General features: G+C 38.7%; 1 protein-coding gene across 4 annotated transcripts in view; it reads right to left on the bottom strand.

Annotated features, from left to right (window-relative positions):
* The window catches only part of PLA2R1 (phospholipase A2 receptor 1), a 121,632-nt gene that overhangs the window by 40,973 nt on the left and 63,907 nt on the right, over window positions 1–16,752 (bottom strand). For all 4 annotated transcript variants that reach the window (XM_030796570.1, XM_030796571.1, XM_003266157.3 and 1 more), the window contains exons 12-13: window positions 8,258–8,460; window positions 5,111–5,256 (exon numbers count right to left, since the gene is read on the bottom strand). In XM_030796570.1, the coding sequence (XP_030652430.1) occupies window positions 5,111–5,256; window positions 8,258–8,460 (349 nt within the window). The remainder of the gene's footprint in view (window positions 1–5,110; window positions 5,257–8,257; window positions 8,461–16,752) is intronic.

The raw sequence follows: 16,752 nt of genomic DNA, 5'->3' as shown, positions 1-16,752 counted from the left end.
ACTTTCTTCACAGAATTGGAAAAAACTACTTTAAAGTTCATATGGAACCAAAAAAGAGCCCGCATCGCCAAGTCAATCCTAAGCCAAAAGAACAAAGCTGGAGGCATCACGCTACCTGACTTTAAACTATACTACAAGGCTACAGTAACCAAAACAGCATGGTACTGGTACCACAACAGAGACATAGATCAATGGAACAGAACAGAGCCCTCAGAAATGATGCCGCATAGCTACAACTATCTGATCTTTGACAAACCTGACAAAAACAAGAAATGGGGAAAGGATTCCCTATTTAATAAATGGTGCTGGGAAAACTGGCTAGCCATATGTAGAAAGCTGCAACTGGATCCCTTCCTTACACCTTATACAAAAATTAATTCAAGATGGATTAAAGACTTATATGTTAGACCTAAAACCATTAAAATCCTACAAGAAAACCTAGGCAATACCATTCAGGACATAGGCGTGGGCAAGGACTTCATGTCTAAAACACCAAAAGCAATGGCAACAAAAGCCAAAATTGACAAATGGGATCTCATTAAACTAAAGAGCTTCTGCACAGCAAAAGAAACTATCATCAGAATGAACAGGCAACCTACAGAATGGGAGAAAATTTTTGCAACCTACTCATCTGACAAAGGGCTAATATCCAGAATCTACAATGAACTCAAACAAATTTACAAGAAAAAATAAACAACCCCATCAAAAAGTGGGCAGAGGACATGAACAGACACTTCTCAAAAGAAGACATTTATGCAGCCAGAAAACACATGAAGAAATGCTCATCATCACTGGCCATCAGAGAAATGCAAATCAAAACCACAGTGAGATACCATCTCACACCAGTCAGAATGGCCATCATTAAAAAATCAGGAAACAACAGGTGCTGGAGAGGATGTGGAGAAATAGGAACACTTTTACACTGTTGGTGGGACTGTAAACTAGTTCAACCATTGTGGAAGTCAGTGTGGCGATTCCTCAGGGATCTCCAACTAGAAATACCATTTGACCCAGCCATCCCATTACTGGGTATATACCCAAAGGACTATAAATCATGCTGCTATAAAGACACATGCACACGTATGTTTATTGCGGCACTATTCACAATAGCAAAGACTTGGAACCAACCCAAATGTCCAACAACGATAGACTGGATTAAGAAAATGTGGCACATATACACCATGGAATACTATGCAGCCATGAAAAATGATGAGTTCGTGTCCTTTGTAGGGACATGGATGAAACTGGAAAACATCATTCTCAGTAAACTATCGCAAGGACAAAAAACCAAACACCGCATGTTCTCTCTCATAGGTGGGAATTGAACAATGAGAACTCATGGACACAGGAAGGGGAACATCACACTCCGGGGACTGTTGTGGGGTAGGGGGAGGGGGGAGGGACAGCATTAGGAGATACACCTAATGCTAAATGACGAGTTAATGGGTGCAGGAAATCAACATGGCACATGGATACATATGTAACAAACCTGCACATTGTGCACATGTACCCTAAAACCCTAAAGTATATAAAAAAAAAAAAAAATTAGAAAATTGGTAAGAAACTTTGGAACATCTCTAGCCAAGAGGACATTTCACTACTTTACTGTGTGTTTGCTACTTCACTATACTATTTATTCTACTTTACTATGCTTTGATTTGTTGTTCTTTTATTAAACGTTCATGTATTCTCTGAAAGTCAACCACCAACATCTTCATTGAATAAAAGGTGCACAGTAGGTTTTGGGTTTTTTTCAGATATCAACATAAATAATTCTAAAGCCAGTCACCCTGAGCCATGGTACATTAACTTCAGTCATCACCGTTGGTTTAGACTTGGTGAGAAGCTCCACGGAGAATCACCTTCCCTTCTATGAGGCAGAGTACAAATGTGTCCACAGAGTACTCAATAAATCGAGTAATAAAGCCTAACTGTGCAATGAACCATCTCACTAAGATAATTTTCTGAGAATAATTTTGAAGAATCAAAGATGTAAAATATTCAGATGTCAGGACAGATACTTTATTTTCCTTCGTGCAGAGAAGGAAGCCTATTCGGAAGAACTCCTTCTCAGATATGTCAGCTACTCTGCCTGGATGACACAAATTAAATTCAAATTCAGCTTAGAAATCCAAGAGATCACTGGTGCCTGGTTGGTCATTGTCATGATGATACCTTACATTTAAGGCTGGGAGAAGGTGAGAATGGCCACCTTCAGTTTAAGCCAAGCACATTAATCTCCATGGCATAGGCTGAAAATCCATGTCACTCTCCCGGTGTTGTGACCTTTTTCTTTCCTCACTGAATTCAGAGTTCTATGTCTTTCCTGCTATGTATTGGCTCCTGGAAGATGAAATGGTATTTATTTTCTCTTCATCCAGTTTCCTGAAATTGTATAATATTTAATAAACACACATGTATGTGCATACGTGTGTGTGTGTGCGTGTCTGATTAATAAAATAGAAATAGAAAAGCAGTGCCATAGGAAGGAAAAGCAGCATACCTGCTATACCTGCTATGAGATCTGGTATGTTTGCTATAATTAAGCATCAGATTTGACTGAATTCTCTGGTAGTCTGGGAATAAAGTGAAACATACACAGTTATTGATAATTTTTTTTTGAGACAGGATCACACTGTCGCCCAGGCTGGAGTATAGTGGCACAATCTTGGCTCACTGCAACCTCCTCTTCCCGGGCTCAAATAATACTCCCACCTCAGTCTCCTGAGTAGCTGGGACTACAGATGTGTGCCACTATACCTGGCTAATTTTTTTTGTATTTTTTGGTAGAGATGGGGTTTCACTATGTTGCCCAGTCTGTTCTCTAACCGCTGGGCTCAAGCAATCTACCTTGGCCTCTCGAAGTGCTGGGATTACAGGTGTGGCTCACCGCGCCCAGTCAAGAATTTTTAAATATTTTCTTTAAAGACGGTTCTCGTTCTATTGCCCAGGCTGGAGTGCAGTGGCACAATCGTACCTCACTGTAACTTCAAACTAGGTTTTGCTGGGACTACAGGTGTGGCCACCACACCCAGCTAATTTTGAAAAATTTTTTGTAGCAACTGAGTCTCACTATGCTGCCTAGGCTGATCTTGAATTCCTGGCCTTAAGTGTTCCTCCCACCTTGGTGTCCCAAAATGCTGTGACCCACTGTGCCTGGCTCATATTATACGACTTTTGTGATCAGATATTGAAGATCCATGATTTAGCTTGGGACTAAATTCTGCTAGACATTTCAAGCATGAGAACTTATATAAACAGAAATGACAGTGACATTTGATCTTAAAGCAAACTGGGAAGCAGTGTGTGTGTGGTTGTCATATGGCAAACCTCACTAAAATGTAAGGGCAGAATATGCAAATATGTTTTAAAGGAAGCTAAAGTAATGAAGCAAAATGTAACTTTGAACAATGGAGACTATCACCTATCCCTTGGATTTGTGGCCTCACACCTGGCTGATAATCCAATTAGCCAGGAAGCTTCTTAAACTTTTCTTCAGACTCAGAGAGTCTGACTCAGCAGCTCTGGTGTGAGGCCAGAAAGCTCTGTATTAAAAGGTGTCCCGACCAAGTGTGGTGAGCAGCCAGGTTCCTGAGTCATGACCTCACGTCAGCATTTCCCCTAGGGACTAGCAGTTCTGTGGGTTGTCCGTAAGTGTTCTTAAAAAAGGGATTTGTGCTTCCTTCTAGAACCCTTTACGATGCTGATGTACATGGCAAATCTCCAAGATTGTACATCGTTTTGCAAACATATTTGACCATAAAATCTCCTTCCTTCCCTGCAGAATGCTGCACAAGACTCACGTGGAGAGATGTCAAAAGCTCCCAGCTTTAAGGTCATTGTTGTAGATGTGGAAGATGAATAAGTTGATAGATGTTGCATGTTAATCTTTTTATGGGAATGTCCTACAAGGAAACTTGTGGGAAAGGCCAGAATTTTCCCAAAAAAATAGTACGGGATTTTTCTCTGGGATTCAGGCCAGTGTTTCATTGAGACTCTAGATTTCTAGAGCTTGAAGCAGAGTACCTATTATTATAGTTGTTTTCATTAAATAAATATACAGAGTCATGGAGGTGTGCTGATCACAACATCCTCAGAGGCAGGATTTTGTCTGTCATGTCTATTGAATTATCCAACCAGCTATGCATGTAACTGTGCCCCTTCCACAGAAGATACTCTCACAATGCAGGCTGACTGACAGGAACATTCCAAAGTGAGAGGCCAAAGTCGGGGGTCGGGGGCTCACAGGAAGGAGAGAAGATGACTGTCTTCAAATATTTGAAAATAGAGTAGATTTGATCTGTATTTGCTCTAGCTCAAACTGAGGGGAGGCAGATTTCTGGCTTATTAGAAAACTGCTCTTTGAAACTAGCCTTCTGCAACTGAATGGGTTTTCTCCCAAATAAGAAGCATTCTGAAACTGGAAGGAATTATGCAGACAGCGGATGACCACGGTATGTGGTGAGAGGTAGCACAACACCGTTTAGAGTTCTTCCAATTTAAGCTTGAGTTTCTAACTCCACTGAATTCAAGGTTCTGTAAACTTGCAAGATGGGTACAGATAACGGAAAGCTTGTTTCCTCAAATGAAAACTTAGGAGGTTGGGTTGGAATTTAAAAAAAAAATTACTGGGACTCTTTTTTTTTTTTTCCCAAACAAAATCTTACATAGGCTCCAATTATATACAAAGTAATTAGCAGTGGAGCTGGTCGGAGCCACTCTGGTGAGGCGTGGAAGGAACTAGGAGCTCTGCCTACATGGGCCTCTCATACTCCTGGGGTTCCATGATTCTTGGGATCCTTCCACAACACTTTGAAAACCACTGGGGTAGATAATTCCTGAGTTTGGCAGGAAAAGTCTACAGTTCTGACTTGAGGCACAAAGAAAAGATTTCAAATATCTAAACAATTATCGCTTTGTTCTTTGTTTTATGAAATGAGAACCTGGTACAAGATAAACATAAAACTATATGTATATTTATTTTTCTTGGCTTTGGGCATAATACAAATATGGGAATTTTAAACAACTACTTGGGATACTCACCCCTCAGAAACCATTACTGGGAGATAGAATATTTGACTGTAATTTTTCATAATTAACAAGTATTTACCAATTAAATTTTGAATGTAAGAGCTCATTCACAAAATCCTCTTCCTCAATATGGGCAAAGCTTGCAAGATGAGCCCCAAATTCTTCGCAAAATGCTTCAGCTTCTCCCCATGTTCTTTTCATCAGAACTTTTTCACTATGAAATACCTGTATAGGAAAAGAAAATAAATTAACGTTATAGATAAGATGAGGTTGTTAAACTCTGCTCAAGAAAGTAACAGTAATATTAATGTAATCATCATTATTCTTTATAAAGATCTTGATCTAGTGGGAGGAAGTAATATTTACTGAATTAGAATGTGCCTAGTCATCATAAAACCATTAGTTCCTTTTATCCTCATAACAAATTTCTGAGGAGAATATAGTAAACTCAGTTTTATAATGAGCTTTTTGAAGAATTTTTTTCACCCTAAATCTTCTGTGACTAGCATGTACTTGTCCCTCAGTAAATATTTGTCAAGAGATAAATAAAGTCAGGCCAAGAGAGGTTAAGAATTTTAGGTCACACAGCTATAAACTGGCAGAGCTAGGATTAGACCTACAATTCCTCGCTTCCAGAGTCCATAAACTTGTCAGATTAGAATTAGCAGATTGACGATTACTCTGGCTGACCCAGGGCAAGAAATGAGAAATGAGACCTGGGACCTACGGTAGCTCTATTTCTAGAGTCTTTGGATCTTAGTTGAAGTGGCAGGTGCAGTGGTTCAGCTGTGCCTAGAATCTCTGCTGCTTCTCAGCTGTCTTCATGGTGGCAGGAAGAAGCCAGCTGAATGGAAGGTCTTCTGTTGGCTTTATTTAAGACTGGGGAAAGGGACTGAAGACCCAGAGCTTGCAAACCCAGTCCTCTGTACCCTTCTTATTTTTAACTGCCTGGCACTAAGCCTGAGCCTCTGATGCCAGACAGGTACACCCTGTGGCCAGCTCTCACCAGGCTCTTATTTGCTGAGACCAGAATGAATAGCTTTCCAAGTCTTGTGGACCACAGCATAACCTTTCCATCTTTTAAATTATGTGTCAAAACTTGCCTTCTCTGTGAACCTCTTCCCAAATCACTCTAAGCACATAAATCCTACCACCATGCCTATCACACATACCATGCATTTGCTGACATATCAGGGTGATATATAGTAGAAAAGGCACCAGACCAGAAGTCCCAAACCAGGGATTTATTCCAACTCTGTCAACAAATAATTGTGATCTTGGGCAAATCACTACGTTTCACAGGCCTCAGTTTACTCATCTCTAAGGTTTAACTTATTACTGGGCAAAGCCACTTTTGGGCCTATTATTCTATGAATGTAATGTAGGATTATACATGTGTACAATTTAAATGGAGCACATTCACAGCTGCTTCATGCCATCTACAAGCTACAACAGTTCCAGAGATAAAGTCTGTCTTCATTCTGCTCTGCCTGTGCAGAGATGCTGGGGAACTTTCTCCCAAGATTTAGTGAACACCTATTTGTAAAATAAACCAAGACAAAACCACCAAACATTTTAAAAAACCATATTTCAAAAAATGTGTTTCTGACAAGATTGTAGGAACTAATTTAAATGTAGGATCTAAAGCCGATTTTAAAAATAGAAATTTCTTCACATATATACACACACACACACACACACATACACACACATGCATATATACACATACAAATCAACCGTATACATTAATTTGTTTGATCTTCAGGTGTCTGGCAAGGTGCAAAAGGTATCCTTATTAGTAAAATTGTATTATTCAATAATAAAAACTTTATTTGTTGGTTTACAAACAATATGAAATTATACCATTTAACACCCTCTGAGTGTCTGCCTCCTTCACTTAGTGTATGAACAATATTGACTGAGGCCTCAATATTGCAGGAGGACAGGTCCCCAGATGACCCTTGCTGACCCAGCTCTTCCTCTTTTTCTTGGCAATTCTCAGGCAGAGTGTACCAAGAGTGCGATGTCCTAAGATAAGGAGGAACTGTCCTTATCCCTCCTAGAATAGGATGTCTTGTAATACTTTAGCTCAGTGATTCAGGTGGCACCTGGGATATAAAACCCAGAGAGGAGCGCTTTGGGGAGCCCTCAGCTGTCATGCAAAGTGGGGCATGTCTAGACAAGATTCCATCTTCCTGGGGGTGCTTTCCTGAGCCTTGGGGAAATGGCTCACCATGGATCCTAGGCTTCAGTTGCTTCTTGCTGCCTATCTGTGAATACAAGTTGAGCATCCCAAATCCAAAAATCCAAACTCCAAAATGCTCCAAAATCCAAAACTTTTTGAGCGGTGACAAGACATTCAAAGGAAATGCTCACTAGAGCATTTTGGAGTTTGAATTTTCAGATTGGTTCCAAGCATTTCAGAAAAGGAGTACTCAACCTGTAATAAAGTTACTTTGCCCATCTTGTTGTGTGGGAATTCTGTCTCACCAGATTCATACTCTGGCAGCCAAGTTTGTGCAAAACCTCCTGTCAGAGCTAGGAACGTACGCAGAAACTGGTTAGGTGTTTAGAGTCCTCCCCCCAGGAGTGATAACCAGAGCATGGTGCCCTCCTTCCAGGGATTAATATTAGTGCATGGTATTTCTTTTCTTTCCTTTTTTTTTTTTTTTTTTGAGACAGAGACTCGCTGTGTCACCCAGGATGGAGTGCTATGGCACAGTCTCAGCTCACTGCAACCTCTGCCTCCCGGGTTCAAGCCATTCTCCTGTCTCAGCCTCCTAAGTAGCTGGGACTACAGGTGCATGCCACCATGCCTGGCTACTTTTTGTATTTTTAGTAGAGATGGGATTTCACCATGTTGGCCAGGCTGGTTTAGAACTCCTGACCTCAAGTGATCTGCCTGCCTTGGCCTCCCAAAGTGCTGGGATTACAGGGGTGAGCCACTGTGCCTGGTCCTGTGCATGGTATTTCTGCTTAACAGATATCAATCTTCATGAGGAAGCCTTCAATATCACCAGGATGTGTCAATTTTTTTTACTTAAAAATTATTTGGAATATGATTGAAAGGATAGAGACAGGCAACAAATGTTGATTAAGCACCTGCTGTCTGTCAGGCACTGTTCTAGAAAAAAAAAGGGTCCTGGAATAAAGGAATTTGGGATACATGGATCAAATTAAAATAGCATTGGTCCTGTTAAGAATGTCCATGTAACCTTGGTATCACCTTGAAGCAACTGGCCAGACCAGGCTCTGACTCCCAGTCCAAATAGCAGGGGTGAAAGGGCCATCTCTCTTCATACTCTGCTTTTTCCTGATTTTCAACTGGCTGCTTGCACAAGGACATTGCCTTAAAGTGCCGACAGTCCTTCACTTCCCAGCGACCAAGTGGATGCCTTCCTCGCATGGCAACACAGCCACCACTGTAGCCTAAAAGCAGAAAACAAGCACTTTTAATACCAGACGACTAAAACGTTTTGTGCTCAGAAGACTGCTCTTTAGAGTGTTGAATAATTGACATCTCATAATTAAGCACCCAGACAAGAACAATCAAGATGAAAACGAATGTCTTATTGACCTGATTATGTCATTTCTCTTCATCTCTGGAGAAAAGAATGGAAGATGGAAAAGAGAGAAAAGAGAGTGTGAAGGCTGAAATTTGGACCTTGTCTGCTTTGTGCTCAGATGGCAAATGATGAGGAACTAGTAGCTATTCCTATCTGGAACCAAAATATCCCCCATATTTCAGTATTGTACTTCAAAATCCCATTGTGAAAAATCAACAATGAAAGGTGCATAGTGCTCATCCTCTAACAACTGGATTTAACAGGGGAAAATATGTGAATAACATTCAAGGTAGGCCACAAAGTATACAACAGAAAACCAAACTGTAAACTTTGGAAGAATGAAGAGAATGAGATGAATTCTCTAAATGAGGTAAAGATCTGGGGGTAGGGACAAGGCAGACATCAGGCAAAAAGGAAGAGAGAAACAGAATTAGAGAGACAGAGAGGCTTTTATATGAAAAGCAAAGTACAGAGATTTTCCCTCCCACCTTCATAGTATATGTGAGATATTGGAAAATGTGATATACTAGTTATGGACAAAACTCCACTTGTTTCTTTGTGTAGGCTTGAACATTTTAGAAGGTAAAATGTATTTTTCCACAGAAACAATTTATAAATTAAGATTCTTAAGTTTGTCAGCAAAATCTATACAACTCATGTGATGGCAAAAAAAAAAAATACACTTCAAATTTCAGTGAAGAATAGTAGAAAGCAATTCTATTCCAAAAATAGAATTAAAATGAGTAAGAATGAGCTTGTTTTTTCTTGAATCCTGGGTGATCATTTAATTAACTAAATTCACCTTCATCAACAACAATAAAAAATTGTACATCTGCAATGTGCTCAGCTAGGCTGTATATTAACTGCTTGAAAAAAAGGATGAAGCAAAGCAAACCAAAAACCAATTCTTAGTTTAGTGTGAGATACAGACACATAAACAAGCAATTATAATAAATATAATGTGTAAAGTGCTATAGTAAAAGGTGTGTTCAAAGTTCTGGAAGAGACATCAGAAGGGTGATGGAGCCTGTCCAGAGATGTCAGTAAAACATTTGCAGGAAGTGACATTTGAGCTGAATTTTGAAGGATGAAAAGGAGAAATGAGTTTTCAAGGCATGCTCTTGTAAAAAGAGAGTGATTACAGATGAAGCATCTGAAGACTTGGGATGATTCTGTACCTGAAGGCTCTTTAAAAAATGTCGTCACTTGCTACTTGATATTTATCTTGCTTAATTTCCCTTCAGAAGTAATGGCTTCAATGTTTTCAGATACTGAGTACCTGGCATTGTGCTTGTCATCTATGTTCTGATTGTTTTATGCTCATGGAAAGACACGAGAGAGGGAAAATGAAGAGTGCAAGGGAGAAGAAAGAAGACAAAGGAAGACATAGAGCATCTCTTTAGGAATGGAATCATTTGCTAAAGAATGAGTGTATGAGTATTTGTGTCTTCAACAGTCCTGGCTGCACAAGTGTGTTAGGCACCAGCATCACCATGGCAAGACGGTTCTGATCTGGAAGAAACCCTGGGCCTGTGTGATGAATCAGAGATCCTCGAAGGTAAAAATGTCCAGTGGTAAAAGAGGAAACACGCTATGTCTCACATAGAGGAAAAGGAAGTCAAGGAAGAGTTGGTGCATCCAAAGGCCATCGGATGGCTCTACTGGCCCAGAACAGCTAGCTGGTGTTAAAGATGCAAGGTTGTGGGCAGGCAAGGGGGAGAGATTATAGTATGCAACTACCCTTGCCATTAATGGAGCTTTGCAGGCCTGTTGAATAATTTCAGAATGCAGCTCACAGTCCAGTTGGATCATGAACAACAAAGGAGATGCTGCATGCTCTGTGCAATAAAACCGAACTGGAGAAATCCATGTGGAAGCCCCAAATGCAATATACTTGTGGAGCTGCTCTAGTTGAGAGAGGAGGGAACACACACATCCCGCTCCATTCCCCCATTCTTTGAGGGGCCCCAGTGGAACCTCCAGTTACTGCACAGCACAGGTAGGAAACCTCGTGGAAAGAACTTCGGACTTGGAGTGTGAAGTTTGGGGTTCTAGTCCCAGCACAAATCTTTAGTAACTGGAAACTTGAGGATGTGAATTAATCACAATAGGCCTTGTCTAAAATATGTGAATAATAATTCCTTTTCTTCTCATGGGTTTTCATGAAGATCAAATGAAATAATGAATTGAAAAGCACTCTATAAAATATGAAGGGCTAAAAATACCCCTGCAATGTTGTTGCTATTATGCTTATGGCCATTTCCATTGCAAAAACTAGGATTTTGTGGCGTAAGTTCTGCCTGCATGTTCAAAGAATTTTTCAAAAGCTTGAATCAGCAAGTTTGAAATGTAATATACTTTTTTGTCGGTCTTGCATTTTGTCTCACTTTCCCAGATCAGACAATGATTAAATAGCTTTGGTTTTAGATGCTATAAGATATTCGACTCATCTTCGTTAGTGAAGAAGGAGATGTTTGTGAATCACTATGAAGATGAAAAGTGCTGCAGGAGTGTTATTGGTATTTTAAAGTGGTGAACTTAATGGAACATTTGACCCAAATTTTAGAGTCTCAGCCCCAAAGAAGCAGTAAAGTGGTATAATAAAGGGAGACCAGGCTAAGGGAGAGATAAACTAAATTTATAAGCCTATATCATGGGGATGCTTGCAAAGCCAAATAATAAGGGTAAGGGTGTGGGAAAGAGCAGAGGCGGATTTTCTTTCAGAGAGATTGTTCTTAAATTTGATAACTCACTTCCCACTGGAGAAGAAAAACGATTATTCTCAGAGGTGAATCTCACATTTTAACAGATTCTCCTTACCTGCCTTACCCCCACCCCACTCACTCTCTCCTGCAAACACGAATGGGGAGACTTTCTGTCAATTAAGAAATTCTAATTCACCAAGTTATCTATGCAAAATTAAGTGAGCTGGGAAAATCTCCACTGTCCACCTCTCTGTTCAAATACCTAAAAACAAACTCATTGACCAAACCTTTTTGTGCTGGCTTTTCAGTGCCTCTAGACAATTATTTCACTTGAGTCTGCCTACTTATTTTCCTGTTCCCTGCAACAACCCTTTAAATCCTCATCTCTCAAGTCCTCTACCCTCTCACCTTCCCTCTCTCTCCTTCTCTCTTCTAACAGAGAAAAGTGAAGCTCTTTGGGTAGGCAAGGCAAGTTTCCTGCAATGCTGTGTATCTGTCAGGCACTGTGCTAGGCAATTTATAAGGTCTTTTCCGTATTTAACTCCAGAAACTCTTTGAGACAGGCATTAGTGCCTGATTGTGCAGATGGAAAAATTAGGGCACAGAGGCTTAGTAACTTGCCAAAGGCCACAAACGTAGTGGGCTTGCTCCAGGATTTGAAACCAGATTTATTTGGGTCTACTGTGAGACAGTATCAGGTACAAAGTGAGTGAGTGGGCATTCAATAAGCAGTTGAATAAATGAATGAATGAGTTCCCCTAAAATTATGCTCCTGTTCCATGGAGCTCTCTTGCATTCCCCTGATCCTGTTTCTCTCCTGTGTGTGGCCACAGCATTTCCTTGAAGATCTACTGTCACATTTTTATGTTGCATGACAGTTACTTATATGATTATGAGGAGATATGGAAATGTTCTAAGGGCTCTCAGAAATGAGACTGGGTTTATCCTTATTTATGTGGTGGCTCGTTTCAGAGCTCTGATGAGCCTTAAAATGGATTGGCCTCTCTAGTGTCTACTGATAGGACAGGCTGAAAGTGCAGGGCACTTTCAAGAAAATAAACCTGACTTGCTCTACTGGGATCTTATTTTCCTTATCACTTGCAGATTTCCATGGGCTTGGAATAATTGGGATGAACATGCCCCGGAGTCATCCCATATGAATGAAACACGCCAGGGGTATCTAGGTCTAGAAACAAAACATTTTTCACAGAGCCTGAGTTACGGATGGCTGCAAAGGAGTGATCGAAAGTGTTTATTTTTCTCAATACAGACACCTATGAGCCTCTAATGTAACTAGGAAAAGTGTTTTTGAACGTCTTAACAAGTATAGACTCATCTATTCTCTTTCACCATAGAGCAACCTCCACTTATATTGAATCTTTAATCTAGGTACAAAGTACATTTTGGTTTCTAAGCATTAGCTTCTCCTTGAATGAGAAGATAATTTATCATCTTTCCATTTAATCAGTGGCAATAATTAGTATGGATGAAAACCATTTTTCCTGTTTCACCTGAATACTTCATTTCTCTTGAAATACCAAGTGTCATAGAGTCCCTTTGTTGTTGCTTTTTACCAAAAATAGCAAGATTTTCTGCTGTTTTGAGAATGGGAAATTTGGCATGAAAGAAAGGAAATCCAGTTAAAATATAGGTTAATTAACCTTGTAGTCCTGAATTCAAATTGTAAGTATGAATTTGAACTCAAAAAGTGTTTACACACACACACACACACACACACACTTCCTAGATCTGTCCATTGAAATGGCCTAGAAACAATAACAAACCACAAACAACGAGCACCCATAAGCCCAGACTGTGATGCTGAAATAATATCATTTCCCATCAAAAGAAACCAGGGTTCCTTGATGCAATGGATGCGTCTAGGTCTGCAGCAGAAATTTATATCTTGTCATACCAGATAGCAAGGGCACTATCAAAGACTACTAGGATCATATCAGAAGGATTCAGAAGATATTCCTTGAAGAGATTCCCATCACAAGGATGGGGCAATTTGAGCATTAAAAAGGATAACTGCAATGGACTAAAACATATCAAATATGTTTAAAACCCTTACTTCATAGTAATGCTAAAAAAAGAAAAACACCTCTAATGGGTCACGGATGAAGGATGCTAATGAAGAAATAATCATTTTGAAAGCTAATAAAGGGAAAGAACTAAGCATTTGTTCTGTGTTTCCTATAAAAATTGTACCATGAGGTAACAAAAAATTGATTAAAAGGAATTACCTTTTTATAGGACTATCCTAGCTATAAATGAAGAAACCCCTAATGAGTCAGTGGATCTAAGAATTGACCATCAAAGGCTGCTAATATCACAAAAAGAGAAAAAAATGGGACATTATGTGCCTCCAGACAGAGCACACAACTACCTATGAAATGATCTTTCAAGAAAAAATCTGAATTTGATCAATCCTTTCATTCTTTTTAAAAATAAAAATACCCATTTTATGAAAAAGAAAATAGAGTAACACATTAAACAATGTGATGTGAATACAATCAACAAAGCCCAGACTGTAGGAAAATTTATAAGACAAAACACATTTGTATTAACAAATAAAGGCAGGAGTGGAAATTGGGGAGGGGCGGGAAACATAGAGATGAAAATAGACTTTAGGAGATCTATCAACCAATTACAATGTGTGAACCTTCTTTGGATCCTGATTCAAACTAACTGTAAAATACATTATGTAATATTTATGAGCCATTTAGAAATTTGAGCATTAACTGAAGATTTATAATGATAGGCAATTATAGTTAATTACTTTAAGGGGTGACAATTGTATTATTATGTCTTTTAAAAAGGAGTCTTTATTTTTTGGAAATAATGCTGAAATATTTATGGATGAAACAATATGATGTTGAGGATTTGCTATGAAAAAATATGGGAAAGGGGTGAGGGTACAGATGAAAGAAGATTGGTCACGAATTGATAATTGCTGATGCTTGTTGATGTACCACAGTGGTTCTACTACTGGTAGATACCATCTGGGGGGTAATACTATTTGGTAAACGTAATACTAAGTTGAAAAAAAAATGGTGGAAAGGTGATTCCCTTCTGATTTGCTTTTATGCAAGTGAAATGAGTGACAGGAATGATAGGAGGGATGAGAGGGACTTTGGGTGGTTCTCATGTGGTCATGTAGGTTCGTCAATTGTAGCAAATGTACCACTGTGGTGTGGGATGTGGGGTGGGTGAATATTTTGCTGGTATGACATAAAGACAGAGTCCTGACTGAGTTTATACAAAGCTGTAGGCTTCCTGTTCAGTGGTCAATTCATGTAGTTAGTCTTTGCTGGATTCAGATTCTGATGTGGGGACCAAGCTAATGGTTTCTTTTGTGACAGGCAGGAAAGAAAATGTGATTTAGGTAGTGTTTCTGCAAGCTGCAATTTAAAAGAAAAAGGGAAACACAGAAGCTTTTATATTGCTATTTTCTTCTAAAAGATTTACATTTTCATCTTATTCAGAGACAATTTACTCAGTGTCAATCAGCTTGAGCAGCCAAACTGAACATCATGGCATTATTTTTGCTTTAGGGAAAAGAGAAAAAGAGTAGTGTCACTCAAATAAATTACAGCAGAAACTTATGAATGACAAGGAACTCTGCTTCAATTCCAGATTTTCGACATGTAAATATGCCCCAAGAAACTTAATATTAAAAACCAAAGATTTTCTCTACTCAAAATGTATTAATTTATTTTGACAGTTATAGACATTCCTAACAAATTCCAAAGTATATAGAAATGATGCCTAAACTTTCATTTTTTTGCAGTATAGTGTGACATGGAAGTTTATTACTCTCTTTATTTTAATAATATTCATAGATTTGTAGAACAAGGTCGTTCTGTTGAGCAAATTGTGATGTTACTTGTTTGGAGCTATGGAAAGTCACCAGTTTCCATACAAATTTCCTAAGCTGATGTTTATATACAAAAAATCTAATTTGTCTTCATTTCACTTTGCACGCATCTTTCAAAAGTATAATTTTAAAAATTAGTAACAGAGAGTTTTAGGTTGACAGCAAAATTGAGTGCAAAATACAGAGAGTTCCCCTCTAACACCACTGCCCTCCAATCTCCTTCACTATAGACATCCTACACCACAGTGTTACATTTATTACCACTGATGAACCTACACGGACACACAACCACCCAAAGTCCCTCTCATCCCTTGCATCATCCCTGTCACTCATTTCACTTGTATAAAAGCAAATCTATCATCTATCTATCTATCTATCTATCTATCTATCTATCTATCTATCTCACCTATGTCTGAATATATTGCTGCTATTATTTTAAACATACTGTTATTTGTTGGATCAATTAAGAATACGAAAAATAGAAGTTCTTATTTTACCTTCATTTATTCTCTGATGCCCCTTCTTTCTTTATGTAGATCTGAGCTTCTATATCATTTTCCTTCTCTCTGAAGAACTTCTTTGAATATTTCTTGCAAGGTAGGTCTACTAGCAACAAATTTCCTGAATTTTTGTTTGATAAAAATCAGATAAAATCTGATAAAAATTCTCCTTCATTTTTAAAGGATACTTTCACAGAGTATAGAATCCTAGGTTGGAGGGTTTTTTTCTCTTAACACTTTAAATATTTCATGCTACTTTCTTCTTGCTTGGATGATTTCTGAAGAGCAGTCAGATATAATTCTTATCTTTGCTCCTCTAGAGATAAGGTGTTTTTCCCCTCTGGCTTCTTGCAAGATGTTGTCTTTATCTTTTATTTTCTGAAGTTCGGATACAATATGTCTATGTGTAGTTTTTCGTGTGTTCATCTTGGTTGGTGTTCTCAGAGTTTCCTGGATCTGTGGTTTGGTGTCTGATGTTAACTTGGGGGAAATTCTCAGTTATTATTGATTCAAATATTGCTTCTTTTCCTTTATTTCTTTCTTTTCCTTCTGATATTCCCATTACACAGTTTGAAGTTGTCCCACAGTTCTTGAATATTCTGTTCTGTTTCAGTCTTTTTCCTCTTTGTTTTTCAGTTTTGGAAGTTTGTATTATCATATACTCAAGCTCAGAGATTCTTTTCTCATCTATGTCCAATCTACTGTAAGGTCAGCAAAAGCATTCTTCATTTCTGTTGTGGTGTTTTTGATCTGTAGCATTTCTTTTTGTTTTTTTTTTCTTAGACTCTCCACCTCTCTGCTTACAGGATCCAGCTGTTCTTGCATGTTGTCTACTTTTTCCATTATAGCCCTTAGCATATTAATAATAGTTTAAAAAAATTGCTTGTCTGGTAATTTCAACATTCCTGTCATAGCTGACTGGCTCTGATGCTTGTTCAGTCTCTTCAAACTGTTTTTTGCCTTTTAGTATGTCTTGTAATATTTTTGTTGAAAAGTGGATGTAATATATTGGGTAAAAGAAACTGCAGTAAACAGGCCTTTGCGATGGAATGGTAAGGTGTGAGAGGAGG

Source organism: Nomascus leucogenys, chromosome 17, assembly GCF_006542625.1.
Source record: "Nomascus leucogenys isolate Asia chromosome 17, Asia_NLE_v1, whole genome shotgun sequence".
Lineage (NCBI taxonomy): Eukaryota > Metazoa > Chordata > Mammalia > Primates > Hylobatidae > Nomascus > Nomascus leucogenys.
This window is presented reverse-complemented; position numbering and strand designations above follow the sequence as displayed.